The 26410-nt window shown below is 42.8% G+C and overlaps 1 protein-coding gene across 4 annotated transcripts; it reads left to right on the top strand.

Moving 5' to 3' along the window:
• Nucleotides 1–1157: 1157 nt before the first annotated feature.
• col17a1b (collagen, type XVII, alpha 1b) lies at nucleotides 1158–26409 on the top strand. 4 transcript variants are annotated; one of them, XM_041947897.1, is made up of 57 exons: nucleotides 1158–1249; nucleotides 2756–2820; nucleotides 5078–5128; nucleotides 5280–5387; nucleotides 6973–7269; nucleotides 7405–7461; nucleotides 7597–7632; nucleotides 7748–7798; nucleotides 9701–9847; nucleotides 10332–10841; nucleotides 11008–11091; nucleotides 11210–11272; nucleotides 11383–11541; nucleotides 12225–12317; nucleotides 12407–12451; nucleotides 12540–12683; nucleotides 14397–14564; nucleotides 14607–15131; nucleotides 15214–15264; nucleotides 15382–15399; nucleotides 15516–15542; nucleotides 15654–15716; nucleotides 15813–15917; nucleotides 16027–16080; nucleotides 16314–16349; nucleotides 16473–16526; nucleotides 16634–16669; nucleotides 16754–16789; nucleotides 16881–16943; nucleotides 17440–17475; nucleotides 17642–17713; nucleotides 17808–17834; nucleotides 17951–17986; nucleotides 18090–18125; nucleotides 18219–18299; nucleotides 18442–18477; nucleotides 18576–18668; nucleotides 19300–19380; nucleotides 19514–19564; nucleotides 19693–19752; nucleotides 19836–19904; nucleotides 20006–20032; nucleotides 20143–20202; nucleotides 20318–20404; nucleotides 21319–21357; nucleotides 21482–21598; nucleotides 21688–21810; nucleotides 21888–21998; nucleotides 22127–22261; nucleotides 22350–22469; nucleotides 22596–22775; nucleotides 24089–24229; nucleotides 24336–24563; nucleotides 24752–24916; nucleotides 25057–25137; nucleotides 25229–25312; nucleotides 25398–26409. In XM_041947897.1, exons 2-57 carry the CDS (start codon nucleotides 2766–2768, stop codon nucleotides 25451–25453), a joined length of 5568 nt encoding a protein of 1855 aa, XP_041803831.1. In that variant the 5' UTR covers nucleotides 1158–1249; nucleotides 2756–2765; the 3' UTR covers nucleotides 25454–26409. The 4 variants fall into 4 exon arrangements, with proteins under 4 accessions (XP_041803831.1, XP_041803829.1, XP_041803830.1 ...); XM_041947895.1 differs by having other exon boundaries at nucleotides 1159–1249; nucleotides 14397–15131; XM_041947896.1 differs by lacking the exon at nucleotides 1158–1249 and adding an exon at nucleotides 1317–1550 and having other exon boundaries at nucleotides 14397–15131.
• The last annotated feature ends 1 nt before the right edge of the window (nucleotide 26410 follows it).

Here is a 26410-nt window from a genome sequence, read left to right on the forward strand (position 1 = left end):
AGTTGTTGTAATGTAGCTCAGTGACTAATGTTTGCTGGTTTACCTGAGGAAAGGTGGTGGTTTCTTTACATCACCCTAATGCCACTTTCACAGCAGGCTAAATCATTACTGTGTCACATTATCTTGATAAACCTGGGATGATTAAGTTCTTTGCCTTGTAATGTGCTTCTTTTGAACTCTAATCTCACCTAATTTGGGTACTTTTGAAACTGCTGCCCCCTTGATCCAGAGAAATAAGAAGCCCTCATCTGGAAAGCTGTTACCCCCACATAGGCTGGAGTGTGTTTTAACCAAAAAGGCCGAACAAGCCAGTCAACTCCTTTGTCATTTTTTTTTTCACCATCCCAGAATCTGTTGTTTTAAACCAGCCCCCTTTTCCGTTAGATATGGCATTATTCAAGCTCGCACATAGATGTGAGCGGAGCAGCTCCTCCTCCGTTACACTGGCCTTGGGGCCATTTGTTTTCCATCATTTGAGCAGATTGGAGTCATGCTCTCTGTGAGTCATGCAGGGTGGGTGGATGTCTACGCAGGGTGTGGTGGGTGAAGGATCCTACTGGCGCTTGCGGCTGCCACTGGAGCAACAAAGCATCCAATTTTGCTCAAAATTGCAGAAATGCAAATGAATGGACGGGGGAGCTTTTATTATAATCATCCAGTTAAAAACAGCTCATAACCCATGGGAGTGCGCTGCTGGTGGAAACAGCCCGATGCTGCGTCCTCAGCTGTCGCATGAAAACGATCATAGCCCCTCATCTCAATAATAAACAGGAAAAGTGATCCTTCAACAGCTGCACAAACATGCTGGACTGCCTGCTGTGCAAAGACGTGGAAGATGGTTAAAATCACTTTGACAAGCATATTGAGACTTGGGCGCACGCTCCTGCCTGAAAAGTGCTTGTGCTAAAATACTGTTTTGTTATGTAACAAGTGGCAGAAACCATACAGCCCGAATGCTCTGCTTCGACGTCCAAGGTGCGCACCAGATGTGTTCCAGCTGCAACAGGCTGGATTTGCTGCACACACAGCAGATCAGCAGAGCCTGATCCGGTTGCCCTCCTGCAATCCATGAAAGAGAGAAACAAAGGAGAAAAAAAAATCCCACCCCCCTCTATCCAAAATCACGCCTTTCCACCTCCTCCCAAAACTTTACCAGTTTCAAAAAGTGGTGAGTAAAGCAGCAGAAGCGCAGCAGCGGGAGGGGTTCATCACTTTGCCTTTTCACGGTCGACAGTCTGTCTCTGCAGAGGTGAGTCTGACAACTTAATTGGTTCCCTGAGGCGCGTTTTTTTCAAGGTTCAGCTTTTCGTGCCGTCTTCTACACCTGCCTGCCAAGCTGCAGCGCTGATGGGCGCGGCTGGGACCGGTGCCCAAACCTCTGTTTTGACTTGCCTGGGAAAAGCTGGGCGAAAAGACACAAAGGGGACCGAGGACTTTAAGAACATCCCAGCACCGCGCGTCAGCCTCACTTTAACGCGTTATTCCTCCCGAGGAGCGCTCGGTCCATCTCGAGAGGAAGTTTGAGCGATCGTTGTTCGAGCTGGCTGAAGGTATGGAGTTTCACTGGAACAACCCGGAGACGTTTTTCTGTCTGTTTGGGCTGTTTGTGCTGGACGGTGCGCGTGCCTCTTCCCACGTGCCTGCTGCATCTCTTGCACTAACTGGAGTTTGGTGATGGGCTGTCAAAATCTTTTTTTTTTTTTTTTCCTGGCTTTATACTTTGGATTTGTTGGCTTTGTTTGGTGGAAGTGGAAATGATTCTGAACTCATCTGTAAAATTCAGTAGGGGGCTTTTGGGGCTCATTTCTCTTCCTGTGGCATCTATATAATTAGCCTGTTATCGTGATCTCGGGATAGTTTTACATGTACTTTTGCTGCGCTATTTACATCCCTCTAAATATACTGCAGGACCTGGCCGAGCAGTCGCGCCAGCTTTATGTGACAGCAACCTTTTATTTTTGCTGTGCAGAGATCAGTTACAGGCTATAAAAGAGAGATTTGTACAAACTTTATTGAAAAGAAGTGGTTGGTGTGTTCACAGATGCTGGTTTAATTGACCTTCAGACATATTTTGCTCCTCTGAGAGGTGGAGGAAACTGAAGATCTCATGAGGAAAGAGTGTTTCTGCTTTTTGTTTCTCTCTGAATGTGAGGGCGTGCAGCACATGAAGCACATGCTGTTAAATGTCCCTGGCTGGCAGGGTGTGGTGAGAGGATGGTCTTTCAGAGCAGTGCACTGATCCCCTCGCCTCTTTTGTCCTTTTGTCCCTTTGGTCTGCAAAGAAACAAAATGAATACAGAGTCTATTGAAATCTATAGATGATGCATTGGTCTTGGCCTTTCTTGTGGTAGCCGCTGTTCACATGAGATTGAGATGCGTCTGGAAAGCTGTTTGTTTTGAAATGGAGTCTAGGTGAGAGTTGAATGTGATCTGCTCTATCTTGGGCTCACTGCAGAAGTTCTGTCTCCAGTTAATTAAAAGCGGGTCGCTCCAGTATCTAGTGAAGTATGAGATTGTGGTTTTTAAAGTACGATCATGAGACTGTTGTGATGCCATTTCGTCCTCAGTGGCATGAAGTTTTATGAGCTCAGAAAACAAGCGGCCTGGTCTTTAACCCACACCGTGCCCGACATAACTTTCCCCCATCAGATGTTTGCTAAAATGCCATTTGACCACATTTACAAGTTCAGCTTTTAACAGCATTTGGCACAGCGTATGCATGACCGTGGTCAACACTTTATCATCATCTCACCAGATAAAATGGGATGGAGGAGTTAACGAGACAGATGGACTTCTCGGGAGGCTTGTCGGAAGAAAAGGGTGAGATTCCTGAATTTATTCAAGTTAAAGGGTTGGTTCGCCCAAAACACACACACACACACACACAAAAAAGCCCCCACTTTTTCACACTTTTTCACACTAAATGTAGGTAGTTTTGGTTTTATTTGCAGAGTTTTAGAGATCTCTGGCCACTCAATCACAATGGAGGTGAATTGACTCTTGTTTTGCTCAAAGCATTAAAAAAATAGCTCATTCTGGAGTAACAAAGTCCCATTTCCACAGTACTGATTTTGGCAAGAGATATAAAAGTATGATTCCTCATTTGAAAGCTGGCAGACTGGGGTTGCTTAAGTCTGTTTAAAGACCCATAAGCTCTTCTGCACTTATTTTCCAGGGTGATGCTTTTGTCTCTCTCATGGGGCGGCTTACTATCACTAACATCATGGCATGCCTTCACTGGCCTCGGGTTTCCACTTCTGCTCCTCGCTCACTCTCAGGGCTCAGGGTTGGAGTCATCCTCGGGGTTTTCCTCCAGTAGTCATAACCGAATGCAGAACGGCGGCTCATCTCGGCTGAACGCCTCGTGACACGAGGTCAAGGAACGCCTAATTACACGTTCGACACTAACTGAGACAAACATATAATCAGCTGTCTGTGGTCCCCGTGTTCCTGTCTTGTTTCATGTGTCGCTCCTAAAAGTTAGTAAACTTTGTGTATATATCACTTTTCAAACCAGTGGTTACAAAGTGCTTGACAGAAGGGACAAAAGATAGAGAGAGAAAAAAGTTCTGAAAAAGATAATAAAAAAAAACAAAACAAGCAAGTTTTAAGATGCTTTTTATGCACCAATTTGGCTTCTGTGAGACTTTCTTGGAGGCTCCTCCAAAGTCGAGGAGCAACAGCAGCAAAAGCACGATCGCCTCTGGTTTTTAGCCTTGACCCTGAAAGCCTCTAAAAGGAAAGAGGAGGAGGAGGAGAAGGAGGACAGGAGCGAGGAGGCAGCATGAAATTGAAATGGAATTTACATTATCTATAACAGAATGCAGGTCGCAGCTGCAGAACAAGGCGCCTCCTAGTGGAAGACAGCTGTTATTCCTATCAATCATCTCCACCCAGTTCATTATAAACATGACATGATTTATTTACACAAACCTTATTCCCACACTTTGTTTATATTTAGCCAAGGGTTTCACTGCCTCGTTAGGGAGTGGAACACATGATGATTTAAGTGAGAAAGTGACACATGTAGATAAATGAGTTCACAGCACAGCTGACAAAGGGTAAACGAGATTGATGCTGGAAAAAGTCCTAAAGCATCTGAACACAAAGATCTGCTTACTGGAAATTTCCCAGTGCTTTCATGGAGATGGTTTAGCCGTTAGTCCATACTGACGTCTCGTGACAACGAGTAAACTGTCTCCATGACAACTAAGCAAACTCTATCCGCAAATGAAGGCCTTTAGATTTGGCTGAAAGCTCCGGAAAATCTCGAGTAAGTGCGTCCTGTGCTGGGAAGCTTTTAGCCAACCAAAGCTCTTGTTTGCTTGTTTTAATCTCACCTGCAACGTGTAATTTAGGAGTTGTCGCTTTATTTTGACAAGAATTTATCACATAATTAAAAAGAAACCTGAACTTGAATTTGACTTAACTACCGAAACGAACGGATTTGATTACACTCAACTTTCAGAAATGTCAATACCACCTAATAAAAGGTTTACTAGGGAGGGTTTATTGTAAGTTGCAACCAATGTGTTTATTAATGGATAATAAATGATTTACAAAGTGACTCAGTTATAGATAAATACATATAAATCATCAGAAAAAGTTAGTCATTGCTAAATATAATGATAACAATCCATTCGCTACTACTTCTTAATGCTAATAATTTGTTAATATATTGAAGATCTATCAGAGGCTCCTCCTGATGAGACCTGAAAAATCTGCCCTGCTAGAGGAGGATAAGCACCAACCTGGCAACCCAAATGTTGTTCTTAATAATGCTCAAAACTGACCTTTAAAGCATCATAAAATGATTTGTTATTCTTTAATGAAGCCACTGTTTAATGGGACATTCTCCCTGCAGCACCACAGCGGCGGTAACTCCATCAACCCTGTCTATCAATCAAAGTCACATTAAGGACGCGTAGAAATGAACACCATGCCAGTCATTCAACACCCCACTCAACACCCGCCAACTAGCATTAACATATAGAAGCTGGAATCATATAGTTTGCTGTAGATAACTGCCAGGAGCTGCACAGTGTAATGACTTCATTTCTTTTTTATGTGCTATCAGTTGTGACAGAAACTATAACCTCCACAACCAGGCTGACTTCTCTACCACCAAGTGAGTGTCTCTTTCCTCCAGTAATGCTAGCTTTATTCATTGGCGGTAAAACTAAATGCATGATACAGTAATTACAGCCGAGCGGTTCTAAAGGAAGCACCCGATGAGTAACGGCTTCTCCTTGTTTTGCTCTGTGTCTTCTCGTTGCTAGAGGGAACCAGCGGATCAAATCACAGGAATATGTCCAGCGGTGCTGGAGGGCTGGGCTTGGAGAAGAATGTCTTAACCCAGAACAGCAGTGGAACTTATTTCTCTTCATGTGAGAGCAAATTTCCACTCATGGTCCAGAACTGGGAAGTTGTGGCTTTGTGTTTGGACAAGTTTCGAGATGCCGAATGTTATATTTTTAACCCCCAGAAGACAGAAACTAACAGTGATTTCAGTTTCTGTGTACTGTCACATCTCTTGTAATTTTTAAGAATTTCCAGGCTGTGGTGGCGGAAATTTTTGATTCTTTACTCAAGTCATGTAGAAATACACCAAGTCCTGCTTTGAAAATGCTACTAAATTAAAGTATGCAAGTATTATTGGGAAAATGTAGTTAAAGTATCAAAAGTCAAAGAACTTAATCCAGAATTTAGCATTGCTTTGTTGTTTGTCGAGATGGTCTGGAAGTGCTGTACTTAAGTCCACATTTGAAGTACTTATACTTTACTTTAGCGCTTCCTTTTCATGTCACTTTGTACTTATACAGGGAAATATTGTACTTTTTACTCCACTAGTTATTTGTATAACACTTTATATTAAGGTGCACGTATTCACCATTAACTCGTTGCTTATTAGCATGCATATTATTAGCATATTAGCTCCTTATTAGTCATTATAAAGCGCATATTAATGCCTCATTCTGCATTCTGAACATTTTTTGACAACTTCTAGTCCATTAACTAAGAGTTTCCCTCAATAACCTCCAAACTACTGCTTGATGATAGTAAGTAAGGAAGTTGTTGCACATTAGTTAAGATGTTAATAACCTAACCCTAACCCTTAATAACCCTCTAACCCCTAGATTAAGGCATTAATAAGGATGACTAATAAGGAGCCATTATGCTACTAATATAAATGCTAATAAGTAGCTAGTTAATGAATATGTGTAGCTTCATAAAAATGTGTTACAATGTTTGACAGGCATAGCTACTGGTTTACAACAATTACAGCCAACACAATTAGTTGATCAATCAATTAGACCAATTGATGATAATTGGTCAGTTGGTCAAAGTCAGTTTGCATGCAGAAAGGTGAAACATTCAATGGCTCCAGCCTGTCAAATGGGACTATTTCCTTTTTATTATTATTGTTAATAATAATCATTTTTAGTGTGTTCAATAGTTGTCACTATCCACTTTTACAAACCCAACCGTCATTGGGTTAATCTAGAAAAACACAGCAGAGTACTTTTACAGTACAGTTACTGTACTAAAATACTAAAAAGTATTGCTACTTTTACTAAAGGAAAGGATCTGAATCCTTCCTCCACCACTGCCCATAGCGTCCTGTAATTTCCAGCAAGGAAATGATATGTAACTGTCAATTCATGTGATGCTTCCTGTGTAATTCAGTGTTAATTATAAGGAAAACAGACACAGTGTTGGAACTGAAATTTGTCGGCAAGGAGAGGGTTCAACTCAATGTGTGTAGAGTAAAGTTTACAATAATAGATTAACCTCATCTTGGGTTTAAATTTTGCTGTTTACTGTTGGTTAAGTAAAAGTAAGTGTGTAAAAGTACATTCTACTTTGCATTACCTTCATGTGACTAAGCAATATCCCAGTTTGTTTATTGACGCTGCAGAGAGGATACCGTTGCAGGAAATCAAAAATAACATCCACAAATCATCCCTCCAGCCTCTGTAGGTGTTAACACCAGCGGCTACAGCTCCTCCTCAGGAGTTTACTTTGGAGGAGACTCCTCAGGAGGAGGCGATGGAGGGGGGAGCTACATAGACGGAGAAGGTTACGGATGTGGAGGAGGAGGAGGAGGAGGCGGAGGCGGCAGCAGCTATCTCGTGAGCTCGGTGTCAAAGGTCAGGTCCAGCTCGTCAGGCGGCGCCAGGAGAGGGCAAACCGCCGGCTCATCAGGAGGCCTGTCGCCAGTTTTCCGGGAGAGGAAGAATATATCCAGCCGCTCAGGAGGTTATGATGGTGAGATCCTGTTAATAAAACAAGCGCTGCCCAGCTGGCATCAGGGGTGCCTGAAACAGAAGTTTGAAAAGAGAAGGAAGCCGTCGTGCATGAGGGTGCTGTTAACATTTCTGCTGTCATTGTGTTTTCTTCTAGGAAGTTCCAGTGCTAATTCCTCTCCTGAATTTACACGCAAAGATTATGGAATCTATTGTAAGTGAGAGTAAGACCTGTGTGGGTTTATATGCTGTCCGGTTGCACAGTGTTTTTCCAGCCTTATCCTCATTATGTGTCTGTGTGTGTTTTTATGTTTCTTTTCCCTTTTTTTTTTGTCTGTTTTCTTTGCAGGCTCCAACACCACAAGAGGGAGGAGCGAAAGCAGAGGTAGCCGTTTTCCCCCCTCCTTCCTCCCTTCATTATTTCTGACTCTGGATTTTCCTGGTTTTAGTTTTATTAAATCGGGATTCCTTTGTCTATTGTTTGTTGTGATTTTTTCCAGAGAGCGAGATCAGAGCCCGATTACAAAGCGCCTCTCCCACCACCTGCAGATGTAAGACAACTTGAGACACATTGATCCGTTTGCTGTTGGTTTTGTAATCCTTCATAAAGCAACAAAGCATCTTTATTTGAGTGTGTTCATTCAGAGAACCACTTGGACAGGGAATGGTTTTTACTGCTGGCTCACTCACTCACAAGTATGTTATTTGAATTATGCTGCTGTCAAACGCTTTGGCTCAGCGTTCAGCATGTCATGCATAGGACACTCCTACTCCTCCACCTCTCACATGCACGTTTGCCTCCGTGAAATTTCAATCAGTAACACATGTGCAGCTCCCCCACACTGCAGAAATACAGCACATCAGCAAAAAGCAAAGGGTGAGACTTGAACAGCAAGGATCTTGAGTTTGTTTGCATTGTGCTCATGTGGGGAAGAAGCTAAGGGGCAGATCTGTGGTGGCAACAATGGCACACATGAGTCACCGTTTGCACCACCTCCCATTTGTAGCAAAAAGTGGAGGGTTTTACAGACGCTGAATGCTCCCCCTGCTGATTAAAGTGTATAACTGCGATAATTTAATCCACATTTTTTAACAGTTAGTCACTCTGTGCCACCTTAACCCCACCTCAGCTGGGTGTCAGATTGCAGAGCTGTGCTTTCAGCAGTGGTGGAGGAAGTTTAGAGCTTCTACTTGAATAGCAGTCCAGCAACGCAAAAACCAGAAGTGGAACGTAATTCAATACTTTTGCCCAATTATTGTGCTTAAACACAATTTTGAGGTATTTAAACTTTCTATTTTATGCTACTTTATACTTCACATTCACTACATTTCAGGAGGAAACCCACTACATGTTATTTGACAGATAACAGTTACCTTGCACATGAAGCCCATGATCGGCTCTTAGAGTATGATGCACTGTGACAGATAAAACTACCTCGCAGTGTGCACAGTTATTAAAATTTGTCCCATCTTCACCAACTACTATATTAAAACTAATGCATCAGTAACGATAATTCATTAATCAAATCTAACAGTCTGATGGGGCCATTCTACCTTTTACTTTTATACTTGAAGCAAATTCTGCTGCCAATACTTCCAGTACGTACTGGTACATAAGTGAAATTATGAATGCAGGACTTAGGCTGCTTTACTTGTAATGGAGTATTACAGTGCTCTATTACTTCTTTTACAATTTTTTTAATCAAGTACACAAGTATTATCACTGACATGTACTTAAAAGTACAAAAACTTATTACAGCCAGTTTTAGTTATATTTCTGATTATTACTGCATTCTCTGCCACATAGAGACAGCTAACTGCACAGCTAATGTAAAGCACCTATATTAACCTAAAACTAGCATGTGAGCTAGCTGTGGCTAGCCCTAGCTAAAAGCTAAAGCTCAAATGTACTAGTTTACCGCAATTTCCTCCTAGCTGTTGAAAAATAGCCATTCTGATCAACTGACATTGTGGTTATTCTGTAATTTTTTCCACAATTCAGTTTTTAAAAATGAGACAGTAGCTAAATCTAATCATGGCAGAAAAAGGAAAAACTCAGCTAGCTAAACTCCTGCTAAAGCTAACTAGCTCAGCAGATAACAGCAGCTGCCATCTCAGCTTTTGACTTCAGGGAATTTCATGTGATTTGGGGGTAAGTTATTTCAAATCATATGCTTAAATGTATTAAATTATCAATTAATGTATCATATTATATCAATCTAATTATTAATAGTAGGTTACTCAACAGAAAGACTGAGCACTTCAGATACATTTAATTAGGCTACTATAAGTTATGCGGACAGTAAATAAGTTTATTTTGTTAAATATTGTTTTTCTCTAAGTGTTTACGCTAACATTGGCGTTCAGAATTAACACACACTCTTAAAGCATTTCTCACATATTCAGCTGGACTGTATTTAATGAACATTGTTTGTGCGACTGTGGTTTTGCAGGGACGGAGCTGGATGACGTGAAGAAGCTGCTGAAGGGACGCTCCTGCAGCGTCAGCCCCACTCGCTCCTCCAACACTTCCATTACCCTGCCTGTCCCTAAAAAAGCCAGCGTGGAAACCAAGACCATCTCTGTGGCCTCTCAGTCGGGTATGTCCCCTCACCAGAGTAAATCATATATGCGCATACTGGAGATGCATAGACACCTTGTCTCCCTCCTAAAGATACGTGGTTTAAAATGGCCTCAGTTCAAGGCTCTCGTGTATTACGTTACATTCACTCACCGAGCTAAGCATCTGGTTTCAGAGGGACCAGTCCTTTGAACTCAGATATTTAACAACACATACCACCGTTAGAGTATTTCCAGAATCCTGACAGGCTCTTCTACAGAAGAAAAATGACATATAGTGTCCTCCTGCTCAAACTGGACAACACACAAGGCAAATATCAACGTGTTATTACATATTACATATACATGTAGTAAAACTGAGGAGATCTGTCACGTTTGTCATCATCTGAATTAGGAAAGTCTCAACTTTGCAAACATGTCAAAAAACTTTTTTTTCTGCCTTGGAGCGAATATTCAGTGTGAATATAACAGATTTTTTAAATTTTCCTCTTTCCTCTCCTGCAGTTTCAACTTCATTTGGCTCTGGTGTGAGATCAGATGGCTTCCACACCATTGATACGTCAGGCCTGTATGATAACGGGCTGACATCTGAGCAGTTTGATGCTGGTGTAAAATCAGGCCAGTACGATATCACTTTGAAATCAGGCCAGTATGATACTGGTGTGAAATCAAGCCTGTACGGTGGTAGTCTGAAATCAGGCCAGTATGATACTGGTGTGAAATCAAGCCTGTATGATGGCAGTCTGAAATCAGGACAGTTTGATACTGGTGTGAAATCAGGCCAGTATGATATCACTATGAAATCAGGCCAGTACGACAGCAGTGTGAGATCAGGCCAGTACGACACGCTGGACACTATACTTCCATCTTTCTCTTGGTCCACCTCCACGCTGCCCTCCTCCTCAACCACGGTGGTCAACGGCAACACCAGCAGCTACACGTACCAGACCAGCACCAACAACATGCCGGGAGGGTCCTCGCCGCTCGGCCTCACCTCTCCCTCGTCCCTGTCAGGTGAGACCAAACGTCCTTTGAATATTATCTGAAACTGGCAGGTGAAATGTGGTCTTGTTTGTAATGTAAAACAAATAAATAAACAATTTATGATTTGTGATTTCATGGTTTTCAACCCTTTTTTCTACCATACCATCAAATCAAACTCTGCGTCTCTTGTTTCCAGTTTACGGCTTTCAGAATAATCTGGCTCCCACCTCTGGCAGCGTGCTCACCACCAGCGGAGCCAACGTGAACGCCAACCTGGGAGGCACGTTTTCTGACACGCTTCAACAATATCCCGACACATTCAAATATCTTGCACTCAATATAGCATCTTCCTGGCTGTACGTAAGTGCTTATCTGTGTGTATATGTGTGTATTTGCAGGTTACGGCGTTCAAAAGAACTTGTCAAATGGTGGTGGTGTCGTCAGCACTGGAGTCTCTACAAGTCAGTCCACAATAGTTTAAAATTTTCCCCTATTCCCCGAGTTATCACAGTCAAAACAATCATGAAACTGGAATGATTCCTGACTGTCTGCCTCTTTTTGTTGTTGTCAGCCACTAAATCCCAAACTGATGATGCCTATAAGAAAGACTATAAGTTCCTGATCTCTGAGAAGGAGAACGCTCCGGCCAAGAGGGACACAGAGATGCTCATCCTGGCTAAAGACAGCGGGAAGCATTTCACCAGCGGCAGCAGTGTTCGAATAGGAGGAGGTTAGTCAGAGACTTACTGCCCCCTTCTGGACAAACTCTCAATTTTCTCCCACCTTATGAGGTTTCGCAACTTTTTCTGAACCACAGCAAGTAAAGCATATTTATAGAATATACAGCTGCTCTATTTTCACATAATAGTATACCATGAAACCCTTTGAGGCTGTTTGTGGATGTGAAGTCTTGATGGCACTGACAAACTTTCAGCCTCCTGCATCTCTGCATCTGCACAGTCTGCATCACGTCTCAACATCAATCCAACATCTCTGTCTCTTAACGCAAAAGCCAAAATGGCCTGAATTGAATTTAAAAGTGTTTCTAATGGTTATTTTTAATGGATCATTTCAATTAGATCAGAAACTTTAACCAGTATTTATATGTTTACTCCTTCCTCGTCTTAGTGACCATCTACAAGCACAGCAGCTTGCTTATTAACAGGAATTATCATTTTTTCTCTTCTGTCTTTAGATTGAAGAAATTTAGTTATTTATGTACTTCCTTATATTTTTTTTAATCTCTGTTGTTATGGGTTGAAGCTTTTTCTCTGTGTGTATAATTGTATTGTATCATAACTTCTACTACTGATATTGTGTGTTGTTTTTATGAACTGTGCTTTCAGCTCTGCTTGTTAAGCACGACAAATACAGTAAAAAAAAAACAGTTTCAAAAAGTGCTTAACTTTACAGGCTCACTGTCGGGAGACTCAATAAAGAAGGAGAAACTAATTTCAAGCTACAGTGAGACGATGCCACTGAAGACGGAGACAGGCAACTCTTACTGTGAGTGTTTGTTAAGAACATCGACGAAACAACAAAAAGTGGTTTGGACTGTAAAAATAAATCACTGATGCTTGTTGTTCCGCCATCAGATGGATCATCTGGAGTTGTGATGAAAGACAAAGCCACCTACGCAGGTAATTTTGATTGTATGTTTGTATTTACATGATATGTGAATATTTTAGTGCTTGAAAGTGAGGGTTTTGCTCTTTGCACCGTCTTCAGAGATTCACAGGGACAGCGGCATCTTCGGAGGTGGAGGACTATGCTGCTGCTCCGACTCCTGCTGCTCCTGGTGGAAATGGCTGCTGGGTCTTCTCCTCCTCTCCCTGCTCCTGCTGGGACTCCTCTTTGGGCTCATTGCACTGGGTATGATCGACTCAAACAACATTGCGAGATTTAATCGGGAAAGATAAAAATCTCCCACCGAAGATAAAACCTCAGGGGTCTTGAGATACTCTGTGCAGCTGGTGGCAGTGAAATGCGTGGGAGTGACCGGCTTTGCACCAATAAAATGTGTGTTTCAGCTTTTACAGGCTGGTGAGCATTATTTCACAGTCCTGCTAAGAGCTGCGAGGCAGTAAATGTACTCCTTTCCCTGGAAACTTGATCTGTGGGCACTGTCTCACTGCCATAAAGTCGGTCTGGCATTCATTGTCAGTGGAGCAGCTCCAGAAATTGCTCCGTGATGACATCCAGTTTGTTTTCCTGCAGAAGGAGAGCTGATTTGGATTTTCCTGACAAAAACGCGATAAACAAAATTACCCGGAATAACCTCTGAATTAATGAGTTTACTATGTAAGCGATTGCACATCGAAACCTAATGAGCAGTTCCTGACTGATCTGATCCTGTGCTCTGTTTACTGTCTTCAGGTTCATTTTGATATCATAGTCAGAAAGAACACAATGTTCAGCTGCGAGTGTAACTTCGCTCTGTGGTAGGTTGAAGGTAGATCCATTAAATCTTTAGATTTTACACATTAAGCTAAACATGAACAGTAACAGAATTGTTACAAACTCAGTCAAACCTGAACACACAGACCTGATACACATATTTTTAGATTCAGTGTGACTTAAACTATCTGAGGACGTCAGTATCATTATGTCCGTCACAAGTTAACATCCAAACAATCTGCTTAGAATTCAAAGAAAAAGACAGAACGTCTACAGCTGCAGAACTTGCCTGGGAATCATCATGTTTTTAATCCATCATGTATCGAAGTAAACCAGTGAAAGTTCTCTGTATGTTTTTGGGTACATTGCAGACAGGAACTGAAAATAGCGAATTCAGCTTGCTTTTAATGACGCCAGTTTGCCAAAATGTAGGCTAAAAGTTACAGCCCATAGCTTGTTAACTGACTCCATGACAACATAAAAACCCCTCCTCTGTACTTGTCATACTTTACTTCTCTTATTTAGAGCGAAAAAAAATAGGCTGTGTTACTATGTGAACTATAGGATTTGGATACTAAATTTAATGTTAATCTACACATTAAATACTGAAGATTGGAGTTCTTGGTTTTTCATACACATGTTTTAGAGCCAGACGTCTTTTTTTTCTATTTCGTTTGGAACAGCTATCTATGCTAGCTATGTTCACAGTGTTTTATCTACTTTATTAGTGATTTTTGAGATAAATTGTTATTATTTGTATTAATTATATAGTACAGTGTTTTCCATACACTGTATATCATTTATTTAGGCAGCCCACCTCAATACACCCCTGCCCCATTCAAAAAGATTAGTTTACAATGTTATATTCATTATTTCTGTTTTCTCTGAAGTCATGATGGTGAAAAGTGACTTCCCTATTGAACATTTACTTTTTGAATGCAATACTGTTTTAATAGTCATAACAGAAATTGACAAAATGATCATTAGAATAATAAGAAACTTAATTTCTAAAGCACAGTTTCATGCATAAATGCAAAATAACGGTGTTCCTCACTGGTCAGATGGTATTTGTAGCCTGTGATACTATATCAGTTCTTGGATTTACAGATTAAGAATTATTCCTTATCGATTCCTAAATGTATGCTCCCTGTATTTGCATCTCACCAAATTTTGATGTCTCTTTCTCAGCCGAGGATGTGAGAAAGCTGAAGAATCGAGTGGCTACCCTGGAGGCCGAGTCCTCGGTCGCCGCTGCTCGCACCAGTCGGCTGTCAGGTTCCTCCAACGACATCAACACCTATGTGGACGGTGGAGGAACCAGCCACCATGACAACACGCTACACCTGGGTGCTGGAGGTGGAGGCTCGGGCTCCAAAACACGAATTGCGATTGCCACAGGTGGAGGTGGAGGTGCAGGTGGCAATGGCATAGATGTCGGCATCGCAGGTGGTGCTGCAGGCACCAGTGCGGCTGGTGGTGCTGCTGCTGGAGGTGCAGGCAGTGCTGGTACTGGTTTCAGTGGCGGTACTAGCAGTGCTAGTGGTACCAGTTTCAGTGGTGGTGCCGGCAGTGCTGCTGGTACCGGTTTCAGTGGTGGTGCTGGCAGTGCTGGTACTGGTTTCAGTGCTGGTGCTGGCAGTGCTGGTACTGGTTTCAGTGGCAGTGCCGGCAGTGCTGGTACTGGTTTCAGTGGTGGTACTGGCAGCGCTTCTGGTACCAGTTTCAGTAGCGGTACCAGCAGTGCTCGTGGTACCAGTTTCCATGGTAGCTCAAGCAGTACTGATCAAAGTTTCAGCGGTAGTGCTAGCAGTGCTGGTGCTGGCTTCGGGACCGGTGTGAGTGGAGGACACATGGACGCCGCTGCTCTTCAGCTGATGATCCACCACATGTTAAGAACTGAAATGCAGTCACAGGCTTTCAGAGGTACTACACACATATACTGACAACATGAACTCACACACACACACAACAGTCATGTTCACTGAACTGTTGTTCTCTGTCTCAGGTTTTATAGCATCCTCAGTGCAGGGAGAGAGAGGACTGCCTGGACCTAAAGGTGAAATTCACACGTTATTTCTTTAATAAACCGCAAACATATACTGCTTTTCTCTAGTTAATCAGCATGAGTTGTATCTAATTTATGTTCATTTATGTTTTTGTCTGTTCTTTTCAGGGGACACTGGACCTAAAGGTTGGCGAGCAAAATCACTTCTTTCATCTTTCTCAGATTTTTCATTTGTAACTGAGTTGATTTCATGGTGTCTGTCATCTCTCATCGTAATCAAATGTTTGTTTTGCTTGTCACAGGAGACGCTGGTTTCGTTGGAGCTCCAGGTGAGGAGTGATGACTCACGTTTTCCTTCGTCATTGCCATTTTTTAATATTTTCTGAGCACTGTCATGTGGCATCATAATGTCATTTACTGACTGTGACCTTTGACCTCAGGTGCTCCGGGTCCGATGGGACACGCAGGCCCTGAGGGTCCTAAGGGACAGAAAGGAAGCCAAGGTACAGAGAGCGCCTCAGTTCGAACCACATGATGTAAGAGCACTGGTTGGCTTATTTAGACTGACACATTTTGTCTGTATGTAAATGTCTGGTCAGGTGATCATGGACTGGATGGGCTACCAGGTATCAGGGGTCGTGAGGGCCCAGCTGGCCCCAGAGGTGAGCCAGGACCTTCAGGCTTTGGACCGAAAGGTGATAGAGGTATGGCTCAGATTCCCACCAGTATCAGCTTTTGTGTTCGTCAGTGATAACAGCTCCTAGTTTATCTTGATTGTGTCAGTACAGGATCTCATGTGTTTGGTTTATGCAGGTGCTCCTGGAGATCCTGGAGTTCCTGGGCCTGCAGGATCTGTTGGACCCAAAGGTGAGATCATCGAACATAACATTTTTTTTTTTTACAACAAACAAAAACATCTAATTACTTTTTATATGAAAATACCATTGAGAAAAGGTGCATCTCTAACAGTTCATTAGCTCATGGTGTATGAACTACAAACAGCACTAGGTGGCAGCAGAGAGTTGGTTTGCCACTAAAGCTATGTCAATAGCTTAACTAAATTATAATTCCTTTATAATAATTCTTCATCCCTGTTCTAGGTGCACCTGGAGTTCCTGGGCTTTCTGGGCCACCAGGTCAGTTCCTCCCTGTTCCAGAAACACCCACTAACCTGAATATTATCTCAAATTTAGCTGAAACTACTGTTGGCAGTGCCTTGACCTAATCTCTGGCATTCTGAATGAACTGTTTTGTTGTAGGTCAACCAGGTCCTCAGGGTTTCCGTGGAGAGACAGGGCTGCCTGGGTCTAAAGGTAGGCTACATGGACATTGTTCAGCTGCTAAATACAATGAAATGCATAGATGATTTAGTTTATTTTATATACTATAAGGTTACTCAGTCACTGTTCTCACTCTGCAGGTGACAGAGGACTTAATGGATTTCAAGGAGCTAAAGGTTTGTTGGAACTACTTTATGTTTTAATAGGACTTGTGGGTTAGTGATTGTTACTAACTGCATTTTGATTCATGTTTATTTTAGGTGAATCTGGTGACAAAGGTATCAGAGGTTTGCAAGGTCAGTACAGCTTTAAACTACATGTGAAGCTGTCAGATTGGCATGTTATATACTCGGTACAGTTTCCTAACCCAGTGGTCCCACTCCTCAGGTGAGCCTGGTTTACCAGGTCTGCCAGGAGCAGCTGGAGAGAAAGGATCCAAAGGGTCAATGGGTGAGTCTCAGGACCTCCAGCCTCACATTATTAACTGATTCTCAGACACTCAGATTATGGTATTCTTCTTCTGAACTGTAACAGCTTGACATTTTGGCTTTCAGGCAGAGAGTTAGAGCTATTCATTTAGTGTGATTGTAGTGGGTTATGGTGATCAAAGCAAAAACAACTAACCAGGGACAAGAACATTTTTTCACACTTAGTTTTAGTTTTGAGTTTAGATTTAGTTTACTATAATAGTCTTGATCACAACTGACTTAAATGTGGCAGTAAGAAAAGTATTAAATAAGTCCTCCACCAGAGGGCAGAAGAGAGGCTTCTGCTCATTAGCCTCCTCTACTCCCCCTACTGTTTGTTGAAGGAATAAAAGACACTGAAAATAAACCCTCACAGCAAACGATTGTTTTTTTTGTTGTTGTTGTTGTTGTTTTTTTTGAGTGGTGAATGGAACAACATTCTATTTTTTTTTTTTTTTATTTTGTTTTTATGTCATCAGGCTTGTCTGGAATTGATGGTCAGAAAGGATCAAGAGGTGAGTGAGTCATTATATGGTTACATATAACAAGAATTACACAACTCGTGAGTGTATGAGAGTGCATGTGAAAAACAAAGCTTTTCTTCTCCTTCTGAACACTTAGAATTTTAGAAGCATTAAAAAAAAAAACCTTATTAATTCTATTTTTATTTTTGGCCCTCAGGTGACCGTGGATCTGCTGGGCCCCCCGGAATCAGAGGTCCTGTTGGGCCTCCTGGTGAGGCTGGACTTGCAGGTAAACTGAGCCTGGAGTTGATCCTCAGATATATTGAAACAATCATGAGTGGATCATAAGATAAGATGTATTCATCATATCTCCCACTCTGTAGGAACACCTGGGCTTCAAGGACCACCAGGTACCACTCTACTATTAATACAGCACATGTAGTTTATTATCAGTTCTTCAGCTTGCTGTAAATCCTTTGCTTTTAATGTTCACAACACTAAAAATGGACTTACGTTTTACTTTTAGGGATACCAGGAAATCCCGGACAACCTGGAGCCAAAGGTACAGCTGCTGCCAACTTTAGCTCCCTTCAGGGCCTTCTGCTTTCCAGCATACCATGTGTTTGTGCCATTAGTCTGCATCTAATAGCATGTATCTGTTTTAGGTGACACAGGTCAACCAGGACGAGTCATCAATGCAGGTAACACAACTTGATAAAACTGAAAATACACTGTATCTGGCTACAGTTCCAGGATATCCGACCTTTTCTGTTTTCTGACCTTTTACTTTGCAGCTGGCTCCTCTTCTGTTAGCATCCCAGGACCACCTGGGCCTGCTGGTCCTCCTGGCCCTGCAGGACCCCCAGGATTATCAGGTCTGACCCTTTAAAGTCCAGAAAGTTGCCACACGATCTTCCATCTCTGAATGATTGTACCATATCAGTAGTAACAATACACATCACTTTTGTACTGGCAACCTCAGCGTGTTATATAGTATGTATTGATCTACCCCCTCAGGTCCCATTGGCCCTGCTGGTCTGCCTGGCCAACCTGGTAGGTGTTTGCATTTTTTTTGCTCCAAAAGGAAGCTTTTTAGGTTTGTATATGTTGCCCTCTGAGTCTCATATTCTGCATTTCGTCTGTCTTCACAGGTCCTAAAGGTGACAGAGGATATAAGGGAGAGCAGGGAGAGCAAGGAATAACAGTGAGAACGAGTGAAAGTATAAGTTCAACCAGAGCTGAGAGTGAGTGCTTTTTTTATTGGTTTGCTTCAAGGAATTCAGTGTTTAGAGACGAGAAATAACTTGCTGCATCTGTGGTGTAACATTATCTGCTGTGGAATATAATTAAAGTGAGACGATGTAACTTCTGAGAGGAAAATAAATAACACAGTATGTTACACATAAATAACACATAAGAAATCTAGTTCAGTACACACAGGGGTTTTGATGCCAGTAGCTGCAGTGGTGGAGCAAGTATTCAGATCCTTTACATTAATAAAAGTACACTGTAAAAGTACTCTGTTACATTCACAATCTTTCTGAAGTAATAGTATGTGAGCACAAAAAATGTTCTTAGTATTAAAAGCAAAAGTACTCAACGCAGAAAAATAGCTGCTGTGACTGTTATACTATGATATATCACTGAATTGTTATTACTAATGCTCATTGGTGGCTAATTTTAGGAAATAATAAAAACTGACATTGTCGACATGTTAGCGTTTACTTTTTATCCTGCAGTTTCCATTTGTGACCACAGTGGCCGCTGTTCAGCAATATAAAACAGAAATTGTAATGTTGTACACTTGTAGCCTAGTTCATCCTTCTCTACAGAGCAGCATACTGTTCGTTACTGAAATTTATGTTTCTCTTTTAGGACAGTTTGGTAGCAATGGCGGCTCGATGCTAACCAGCCTACCTGGCCCACCCGGCCCACCAGGTCCTCCTGGACGTCCAGGTAAATAAGACACTGCATTGTCAAAGCCATCACCATTAATGATTTGGTGATTTGTTTGATGGCATCTGAGGTTGACCTTCTTACGATATTCTTCAAACTGTGTCGCTGACTGTTTTAAAAATGTTTCCATTAGGCGATTCAAGACAAGGACCTCCAGGACCACCTGGACCGCCAGGCGAGCCAGGCAAGTATTTATGCTTCACTGTTTCAAGCATAGACTTTGAAACGGGTGGATCATATGGTGTGTTTGTTTTTCATGTGAAGCTCATCAATTCTTCATTTCAAACTTTAATCATCTTTTCTGCTTTTTAGGTTATGGAAGACCAGGACCTAAGGGAGACAAAGGAGACGCAGGATTTGCATCCAGCTCTGGTATGATCCAAAATCTAGTGTGCATTGTCTGGACGTGGTTTGATATAATGAACGGTAACATTTCAACATGGCTCCTCTTCCAGGAGGGTTTTACAATGGACCACCAGGACCACCAGGACCACCTGGGATTCCAGGGGCTAAAGGATCACAAGGTGATCAGACTTTTTGAAGACCTCTTACTGTACAACTCTTTAAAGACACGTCCTTTTGGTTTTAGGAATACTTTATCGTAACATGTCCATCATTATTTTAGGTTCGCCTGGACCAAGAGGGTACCAAGGTAATTATCTTTCATTATTATGTTTGCATCTTTTTTTTAAATCCTTCACAGTATAGATAGTTGTGAGCCTTCCCAACATAAATAACTGTGACATATCGTGTGCGTCTCAGGTGAGCCAGGCCAGCCAGGTGTGCCAGGCTCCCCAGGAAGACCAGGAAGCTCTGAGAGAGGTCAGCATCCGACTGAATCATATTACAATTATTTTAGAGACACATTTGCGATAAAGTCAAGGGCTGAGGATGTGCAAGCTTAATGTAAAACTGTATATTTATTTATTTCGTACAGTGTCGACATATTCCGGGGGACACGGGATCCCTGGACCACCAGGTCCACCAGGACCTCCTGGACCCCAAGGACCACAAGGATTTAAAGGTAAACCCACCAACACATCAGAATTGTCAGACCGGGACTCAGAAGAGGACTCAGACGCAAAGATCAGTTCACACAGTTGTTTATTGTAACACTCAAGAACCACTTCGCGGAGTGTTAAACAAACCGGCTATGAAATTAATCTAGGCAAATAGCTATATCAATAATAAGATCTATAATAAGAAAAATAACAAAGAACACAAAACACTCACTCAGAGGAATAACTAAGAAACTCTATGGCTATGAAAACTTAGAAACAAAAGGCGCTCCCGAAGGAGGAAACTCAAAAGGCTATGAAAACGGAAATGACTAAACGAGACTAGGTAATGAAAACAATAAACTCAAAATACACTCCGAAATAATGGAGGAACTGGAATCTAAATAACAAAACCAACACAACAGAAAAGCACTCTATCAAGAGGAAAACAATTCGGCTATAATATAAACAGAGAAAATAAACCAAAAACTATGTTATCAAAGTTATAAACAAAAAACACTCACAAAGAGGAAACAAGAGCTTATGGACAATAACTGTGGCACGGGCACGGGCAAGGGAGTAGACAGGCTCGGGTGAATCGCCGACGGACAAAGACACACTGGCACAAGACAAGGGAGACGCAGACTATTTAACACGTGGAGGGTAATCAGGAACAGGTGGAGACAATAGGTAATCAGGGCCGACACACGGGACACATGAGGAAGGGCAAGTGCTCTGAAACGAGAGAAGAGTTAGACCTTCAAAATAAAACAGGAAATGACAAGACAAAAAAAACCCATGACAAGACAGACCTCACCGTGGTGTGACAAGAATATGTGAATGTCGTCAGTGATTTATTGTTGCATTGCAGAATAAACGCTGCAATGGCCTGTGTGCGTTACATGAAGATAATGCTTTTGTTGTTGTTCATCATTTTAAGGGGACACTGGAGCTCCTGGTCTCTCTGGCTCTTCAAGAGGTAGAAACAAACCAGAATTACTGTCCAAACTGCTCCTTTCAATAATACACAAAGGGGAGTTTTTTTTATCTCAACTAGTTAAGAATGGCTTTAATGTTTGACTCCACATAACCTCTTTCCTCAGGCTCCGTCTCAGTCAGCCCAGGCCCTCCTGGTCCCCCAGGTCCTCCTGGTCCTCCAGGTCTTCCAGGCTCCTTCGCTTCTTCTAGTGACATGCACCAGTACATCGCCGACTATCTGAGTAAGAGTTTCTCTGAAGCGAGGTCACAAACTCACAGGCTGTTGGGGGGACAGAAGAGAGTGTGAGCATGTTTCATGTGTCCTGTGCAGGTAGAAGCAGACTGCAGGCTGGAACCCCTGGACCCCCAGGTCCGCCTGGACCTCCAGGAATCCCCGGAACCTTCTCTGGTTCTATAGACGACATCGGCACTCGAGTCATTGCATACATCCAACGTAAGTTTCCCCAGATATTATCTTATTACAACAATAGTAGAATGGGGGGCACCATTAACTTTCTTGTACAATTGCAGGTTCAGGCTCAGGCTTCAGCAATGGCGTTCAGGGTCCTCCTGGACCACCTGGTCCTCCTGGACCTGCCTCTGGATCCCTGACAGTCAGTGGTCTCATCGTCATGCTTCAGAGTGAGTTCGCCGTCTTTGTAAACTCTTCAGCATCTTCTCTTTTCATTGTGAGGACAAACAAGTTTGAGGACTGAGTTTTTCAGAGGAAGCTTCGGCCTAAACTCCTCTCTCTGCCGTGATCTGCGTAGGAGATGAAGTGAGGAGATATTTGGCTGGACCACCAGGGCCACAAGGACCACCAGGACCACCAGGAACATCAGTCGGAAGTTCAAGCAGTCACAATGTAGAGGAGATAGCCAGATATGTCATCAATATCATAAATGGTGAGCACAGGCTGCCCAAACAGAAAACAGTAACCCTGGAGTGGAGTCTGGACTGAATCCATCAAACTGCTTTTATTCTCATTTTCAGAAAGAGGGGTTTCTAGAGGTCTGCCCGGTCCACCTGGTCCACCCGGTCCTCCTGGGCCTTCTGGTGCAGGCGGCTCTGGCTTTGCTACCGCTACGATTGACTACTCCACACTGCTGAGAAGTAATTTTATTTGAGTTTTCCATCGAGAGACACTGGCATTGATTGATTTATTCATGAATCACACATTCTCCAACAACAGTGAACTGTCACTCACTCGCCATCTTCCTCCTATCTTCATCTGCTTAGATTCAGACTTCCGCTCGTGGATTAACTCCGCTGTACAACACGGTCCTCCTGGTCCTCCGGGTATCCCAGGGCAGCCTGGACCCCCTGGTCCTCAGGGGCCACCAGGAGTCACCTCAGCCACTGTGTACGGGTCTGGAGGTCGTGGCCACAGCTTGGAGGAGATTCAGCGTTACCTGCAGGGTGAGTCTGACAGACGGGATGAACACAACGTATGTAAAATCACTGCTAATACTCGATCTTACAAGAAATAAAAGCCATCAGGTTAAATATGATGCAGGCACATCCTGCACACATCATTTCATTTAACGGGCACTGACACAGACGGTTTTCATTTCAAAACTGCCCCTCCACAACCTACAACCAACGTCATCACGCCGTGTGAAAGTAAACTCTCATCCAAACATTAATCATCATCATCGCTGCTTCCCTGAGAGAATATTTACTGAAAACGGCATTAAATATTTATGCATATATGGCTAAACAAATTTGAATTTGTTGTAAACATAAACCAAAGGTGGTGTGTTTGCAGATGCACTTCCAACGTGGAAAAACAAAAAAAACAGACGTGCAGAGTGCAGAAAAAACCCCCTGAAAATCAAAGCGGAAATGCTTCCTATCAGCCTCAGTCACTTCATGCTGCAGACTTGTGTTCACACTGTAACAATAGTTTCCAGTTTAGCAGATCCAGTACACCATGTTTTATTCGCACACAGACCAATCTTTCAAAACATAGCGTTTTAAATCACTTCCATCACTCAGCATTTACATTTTCAGTCCATCTGCATTTGAACTTCACATACATTAATGAAATTTCCAGTCGTTCTCAAAAACCCACACCCACCCCCGGAGTCCTCTTTAATGTAAACTCTAAAAACACAATCTGTAGGCAAGGGGCAAGATTTTGCTAAAGGAAACGTTCTGGTTTCCATTTACAGTCTATCTGTAGTCTTTTGAGCAGGCTTTGGAGAGCACATTGGCCGAAATTCAATCTCAGAACCCATCGGCTATCATCTGACTACAATTTAGCTCTTTATTAGTTCTGGCTACTTGTGAAACAATCCACTCGTAGATGTGGTGTCTCTCAACTCCAACTCGATTCTCAAGCTGCTAATCGGACTGTAAACAATGACCGACACACAGAAGAGGAAGTCTTGGCCAGGATATCCGTTATCTGTCACCCGGATATCCGCTGGCTACACCGGAAGCCCCAAAACATTGAGAGGCCCAGAGGCTGAATCATCGTCAGGTGACAGTGGATGGGTTCTGAGATTATCTTTAATATTGTGCAACACAAATTTCCTGCATTAAAGCCAAACATTATGTGGCTTAACATTCAGTAAGAGAGGTGTTAAATCAACTCTGTGGTTGGTTTGACTGTTGTTTATTTGTCTACCATCCAATGCTGTTAACATACTGTTAATGAGATTACCCAAGGTTTCCTCAACCTGCTGCGCACTTAGAACGACAATAACTTTGAGTTGAATCTTCCTCAGGCTCTGGGTTCAGAGGTCTTCCTGGCCCTCCTGGTCCTCAGGGACCACCGGGCCAACCAGGCAGTTCCTCTGGAACAGTTTCCTTCAGTGGAAGCTTCCCTCGGGAGAGCATCCGTGCTGAAGTTCAGGAGTATCTGACCAGTGAGCCGCTAACATCCCACACAGACAGATTAAAGGCATGCGATCAGTATCTGTCCTCGAACAACACCCCCGTAACTTAAACGTGAAATGAACTTTTATTTTTCAGGCGACAACGTTCGCCGTGCCATCATCGGACCGCCAGGGCCTCCAGGACCAAGGGGTCAGAAAGGAGAGCGTGGAGAGCCGGGTTACATCCAGGGCTACACGCAGAGCCACAGCTACTCTCAGGGCAACTCTCGCCAGGGCTCGGAGCGCAAAGACATCGATGTCAGCAGGCTCACTGAGACACTGGACTACTCCAACGTTGCATTGAGAGTCACAGACTACATCAAGAGTGAGTCCATTACAGCTGCCAGACAGAGATTTTACTGTACTGTAACTACAGTTCCCATAAGGCTTTGGGGGATGTTGCTGTGGATTCAGTGAGTTTTGACGGGCAACGATGATGAAACATGTGTAAATTAGTTTTGTATGACCACACGAGTGTCTCTACAGTACGCTGATATAACAACCCTCCTCTAGATCAAGGCCTGCTGCAGGAGTATCTGGTTGAGGGTCCATGGAAGACGAATGTAAGAGCGATCCAAGGCCCCCCTGGTCCACCTGGGCCTCCGGGACCAGCTGGTCAAAGCCGCGTCATCGGTGCCTACGGCAACGTCACGGCTGACCTCATGAACTTCTTCAGAGGTGAGCAGACACAGTTATGACTTTCCACATACTGTATCAGGTTGAATCGTACAGCAGTGGAAAACTATCCAGACTTATGTAAGTGCCGCTGGAAAATGTTGCTTCATCGTGACTGAATCTGTGCCATTGCTCTTGTGCAGCCTACGGCACCATCCCCGGCCCTCCAGGAGGCCCCGGACCAAGGGGAGACAGAGGGTACCCGGGACCCAAAGGAGAGAAGGGTACATTTAAACAGAGCCGACGAAACGTTGCATGTTTTCCACAGTAATGTTTTAGTGGCGTGACTGAGACAAGAGCTTTGTATGTTTACAGGTGATCAAGGACGCCCTGGATTACCAGGACTGCCAGGGACATACACTGTCCAAATTCCACACAGAGTGCAGAAGAGGGATGCAGGTAACCTCCGTCAAAATGTTGTGACGCGTCCAGCTTTACGTAACGTGTGACTCGCCACTTCACCATTTTCTTTCATCCACTGCAGCCAACAAAGTGGTCGGTCGTCAGAAGAAGCATCGCCGTCAAGCCACTGGTGGCTGAAGAGTTAACATACTACTGGGTCATGTCACATTTCATTTTTACTCATCTTTTTTTTAGGTTGATCTGTAGCAATGCAAGTAGTCAAAAATGCTCCTTATTCTTGCCATTTGTAGAAAAAGTCAGAGGACAACTTGAGAAAATAAAAGTGGCCAAAAAATGCATCAGTCTCTTTAAAACAGCTTCAGCAGAGGAATGGTTTCAGCTGCTGGTCAGTGTTTTTCACACAGACATTTTTTTTTTGTAACATGTGGGTGTATAATGTTTACTTTGCTTAGTAGAAGCTTGCATTTAAACTTTTTCCAGGGGCAGCTTTGTTTAAGAGAATATCTATTTTTAAGCAGTAAGTAGCTGATGCTTTAATTGCACTTTGCATCTCTTCCCACAGCTTGTGTAACTTGAGTGTCTGGTGTACTTTTTTTTTTGTATTCACTGTTTTTTGAGGATTATATTGTATTAAGGATTATATGAGTTTTAAAGGTTTTGTCAAGGTTAGCCTTCAATGTTTCATGAAAGAGTATAATACTGTCAGATAATCCACATAAATCAAGCCAGCCTCCAGCCTTAAAGACCCCTGGCATTTCTCCATTCACTCCATACAAAGCATTTCAAACTTATAAAGCATCGTTATCTGAACCTGACACAGTCCCGGTCAGGGTGAGGGTCATATGTGCGGCAGGTGGGGACGAGGGTTACAGTAAATGTTGTTGCCGTCAGGACTGACTTACTTGAAAGGATTGTTGGTAAAAAATAATGGTTGAGAGACAGGGACTCAGATAATCACTAATAAATGACTGATTGGAGTATATATTTTTGTATGAGCGCGCACTGAAATTGATATATTTTCTGTGTTGGAAAGATTAAATTATAAAATGTTCCCAGATTATGTTTGACATGATTGAACTTATTGACACTTGATCAGTTTATCTGAAAGACACGCAAATAAATCTATTTTTGGAC

Source organism: Chelmon rostratus, chromosome 11, assembly GCF_017976325.1.
Source record: "Chelmon rostratus isolate fCheRos1 chromosome 11, fCheRos1.pri, whole genome shotgun sequence".
NCBI lineage: Eukaryota > Metazoa > Chordata > Actinopteri > Chaetodontiformes > Chaetodontidae > Chelmon > Chelmon rostratus.

What these genes read in the sequence shown, in the direction of transcription:
- col17a1b (XM_041947895.1), top strand. Translation starts at nt 2,766, where the DNA reads ATGGAGGAGTTAACGAGACAGATGGACTTCTCGGGAGGCTTGTCGGAA. An exon ending in GGGACAGAAAGGAAGCCAAG is followed by an intron (nt 15,717 to 15,812) that starts GTACAGAGAGCG and finishes ATGTCTGGTCAG; the next exon opens with GTGATCATGGACTGGATGGG. An exon ending in CCTCATGAACTTCTTCAGAG is followed by an intron (nt 24,917 to 25,056) that starts GTGAGCAGACAC and finishes GCTCTTGTGCAG; the next exon opens with CCTACGGCACCATCCCCGGC.